The sequence below is a fragment of the Trichosurus vulpecula genome, chromosome 1 (genome assembly GCF_011100635.1).
Source record: "Trichosurus vulpecula isolate mTriVul1 chromosome 1, mTriVul1.pri, whole genome shotgun sequence".
Taxonomy (NCBI): domain Eukaryota; kingdom Metazoa; phylum Chordata; class Mammalia; order Diprotodontia; family Phalangeridae; genus Trichosurus; species Trichosurus vulpecula.
This window is the reverse complement of record NC_050573.1, coordinates 64,038,207-64,041,766: the sequence shown is the minus strand read 5'-3', so window position 1 is coordinate 64,041,766 and position 3,560 is coordinate 64,038,207. Positions and strand designations below refer to the sequence as shown.

The 3,560-nt window shown below is 39.5% G+C and overlaps 1 protein-coding gene across 1 annotated transcript; it reads left to right on the top strand.

Annotated features, from left to right (window-relative positions):
• Positions 1–219: 219 nt before the first annotated feature.
• Positions 220–1,161, top strand: LOC118828482 (olfactory receptor 1361-like). Its single transcript, XM_036735145.1, has one exon. The coding sequence runs from the start codon at positions 220–222 to the stop codon at positions 1,159–1,161; it is 942 nt and encodes a 313-aa protein (XP_036591040.1).
• The last annotated feature ends 2,399 nt before the right edge of the window (positions 1,162–3,560 follow it).

Genomic DNA, 3,560 nt, shown 5'->3' with positions numbered 1-3,560 from the left:
CATTTGTTATTGTGGGACATCTTTTCTGGATTCCCTGTGTTTTTTCCATCATACTCTGTTAACTTTGATATTTTCTTCAATTCAATTATTTTTTCCGCTTTCTTATATGTCTTTTAACTCTATCTTCACTGATTTTAAAGGAAAAATCTCAAATCAATTTTGAATGGGCTGTTTCAAATTTTTATTTCTTTCTTTCCACATGTTTTTCCCAACAGAGACATGGAAGGGAAAAATTATTCAAGAGTCTCTGAATTCATCCTTCTGGGACTTTCAAACCAGCCAGAGCAGGAGCAGATCATGTTCCTTGTGTTCCTGATTATGTATCTGATCACAGGGCTGGGGAATTTGCTCATCATTCTGGCCATCAAGACAGACTCACGTCTGCACACCCCCATGTACTTCTTCCTTACCAACTTGTCCCTGGTCGACATCTGCTCCACCTCCACCACCATCCCCAAGATGCTGGTTAATTATATATCTGGGAACAAAGCAATTCTTTACATCAGCTGCCTGGCACAAGTCTTCTTCTTCAGTTGGTTTACAGGAATAGATAGCATCCTCCTTGCCTCCATGGCCTATGACCGCTACATGGCTATCTGTGCCCCATTACACTATGCCATGGTCATGACGCCAAGGGTCTGTGTCCTTCTGGTAGCAGTGTGCTGGCTTTGGCCATGTGCTGGTGCCTTGACACATACTGTTCTGATGAGCCAACTCTCATTCTGCGGCCACACTGAAATCCCTCATTTCTTCTGTGATGGCAGTCCCCTGCTAAAGTTGGCCTGTTCAGACACCTTCATCAATGACCTGATGGTCAACATAGTGGGGTCACTAACGGTTAATATCCCTTTCATTGGCATTCTTATCTCCTATGTGCAAATTTTTGTGACTGTGCTGAAGATTCCATCTACTGTGGGGAAGTGGAAAGCTTTCTCCACCTGTGGTTCACACCTCACTGTGGTCTCTCTGTTCTATGGGACACTTATTGGAGTGTACTTCAGCCCCACATCCACCCACACAGCACAACAGGACACAGCAGCTGCTGTGATGTACACTGTGGTCACTCCTATGCTGAACCCTTTCATCTACAGCCTAAGGAACAAGGACATAAAAGGAGCCCTAAGGATGCTCCTCTTTGTGACTATGAGACATCCCCAATAACTGGGCTTGATTTATACCAGGAATTCAGGGATGGGTCAATATTAGGAAACCTATCAAACATATATTAACGATATTAATGACTAAAATAACAAAAATTAAATTATTGCATTAACAGATCCCGAAAAAGACCAGAAAGTGTAGGAGTAAATTGACCTTTTGAGAAATTGATAATTAGTATCTATCTAAAACCAAGAATAACCATTATCTGTAATGGGGATAAGCTAGAGCTTTATCAAGGATTAAGCAAGGATGTCCATTACCACCATTACTAATCAATGTAGTGCTAAGAATGTTAGCTGTGGTAGAAATACACCTTGCCAAAAAAAAAAGAAATTGAAGTGTAAATAAGAGAATTTCTTGCTCAGGCTTCTCGCTGCCATCGTGCTAAGAAAAACTCTACCTCAGATTTTATCGTGAACTTCCTGACATTGCTTAAAGCTTACAGGTCATACATCTGCTGAAGTCTATAAAGTCAAGTTTGAGACAGAAATTTCAGCTCGTTTCCAGGAGGACTTTACCCTTTAGAAGAGGAGATGTCAGAGACAGAAGGAAGTTCCAAGTAAGAAGTCTGCATGGGGCAGATTGATCTAGTAGAAATATGCATGGCTGGGTGATTCTTTTCCGTTTCTTGGACTCTATTTTGTAACCTGGAATCCATCTTCTAACTTTGGTTTGTGACTCAGTTTTAATTTCCTGTATTAACTTACTAGCTACCTTACTGAACCACACCTTGGCCTTTCCTGACTTTTAACCTGCTATACAACTATCTCCTACCCTGTTTCTTAGCATAAGGCCATCACTGTCAAGAAGATCCAAGATTACCCTGTTTCTTAGCATAGAACGATCACTATCAAGATGGTCCAAGATTAGAATACTGGGCCATTCACTTACATTGCACCTGAAGAAAAGACCTGCTACTATGCAGATGAGGGGAGACAATTCATTTTCTAGTTCCAATTTCTCTCACTTTCTCCACCCTCTCCCCCACACATTTGAATGGACTCTCTTAAATTCTCATTTCATCTCCTTTCCACATGAGCTCTTTAACACATCCATGGAAGGGGACATCAGTCAGTAGTCTCCAAGTTCATCCTCTTGAGCCATTCAGGCCAGCCAGAGCAGAAAAGGCTCCTGTTCTTCTTCTTTCTGCTTATGTACCTGATGACAGGGCTAGAGAACCTGCTCATTGTACTGGCAATTAGGACTAATTCCCACCTTCACACACTCATGTACTTCTTCCTCATAAGCTTGTCCTTGGTCAACATCTATTTCACATCCACCACCGTCCTTAAGAGGCTGTTTTACTATAGATCAGGGAGCCAAAGAACTCTGGGTGTTCTTTACATGTGGCACAGGATTAGACAGCATACTAAAATGTATTAATGAAAAATAAAGTGAGAAAGTCTAGGAAAACATTTCAGATAATCATGCCAACATAACAAAGGGAAACCGCTTTCAAATGGTTCAGATTTACTCATCATAATGACTAATAATGATTCCAGAAGACAAATTATGAACCAGGCAACCTACTCACTACATGTGGAAAAAAAATATAGGTGCTCAAAAGGCAAAATGAGACATATTTTGGGACACTGAAATTCGTTTTACTTGATTATGTAGGTTTGTTTTGTATATGAGGCAATGGTGTTTTGTGGAGTTTTAGAGAGTATGAAAGGAAACAAATCCTTATTAAGGAAAAGAAATAAAATCATTAAGGAGGAAGAAGTAAAAAGGAGGAGGAAAAGGACAAAAAGAAGGAGGAAAGAAAGAAGGAACAAAAAAGGAAAAGAAAGAAAGAGAAAGGAAGGAAGGAAGGAAGGAAGAAAGAAAGAAAGAAAGAAAGAAAGAAAGAAAGAAAGAAAGAAAGAAAGAAAGAAAGAAAGAAAGAAAGAAAGAAAGAAAGGAAGGAAGGAAGGAAGGAAGGAAGAAAGAAAGAAGAAAAGAAAAGAAAGAAAGAAAAAAAGAAGGAAGAAAGGAAGGAGGAAAGAAAGAGAGAGAAAGAAAAAAGAAAGAAAGAAAGAGAAAGAGAGAAAAAGAGAAAGAGAGAAAGTAAGAGAGGGATAGAAAAAGAAAAAGAAGGAGAAAAGAAAAAGGAAGGAAGGAAGGAAAGAAGGAGGAGCTACATTTTCAGTTTTCAGCTGTGCAGATTCAGAATACACACAGCTGATCCCCCGAGAAAGGGAACTCAGGCCACCTTCTTGGAAATTAGGAGGACTACAATAATCATAATAGAAATATTAGAAATCAATACTATGCAGAGAGAGAAAGAAGCCATGTAGGAGAGCACCAATATGGAAAAGTAACCTATAAGTACATGAGACAGGGCTCAGAGGAAAAGATACTAATTACCAATACTTTTATATTTTACAAACTCTGATGTGAGGTCTAAGTAACCAGCA

Excerpts from the sequence above, each read along its gene's own strand:
- LOC118828482 (XM_036735145.1), top strand. The coding sequence starts at position 220 with ATGGAAGGGAAAAATTATTCAAGAGTCTCTGAATTCATCCTTCTGGGA.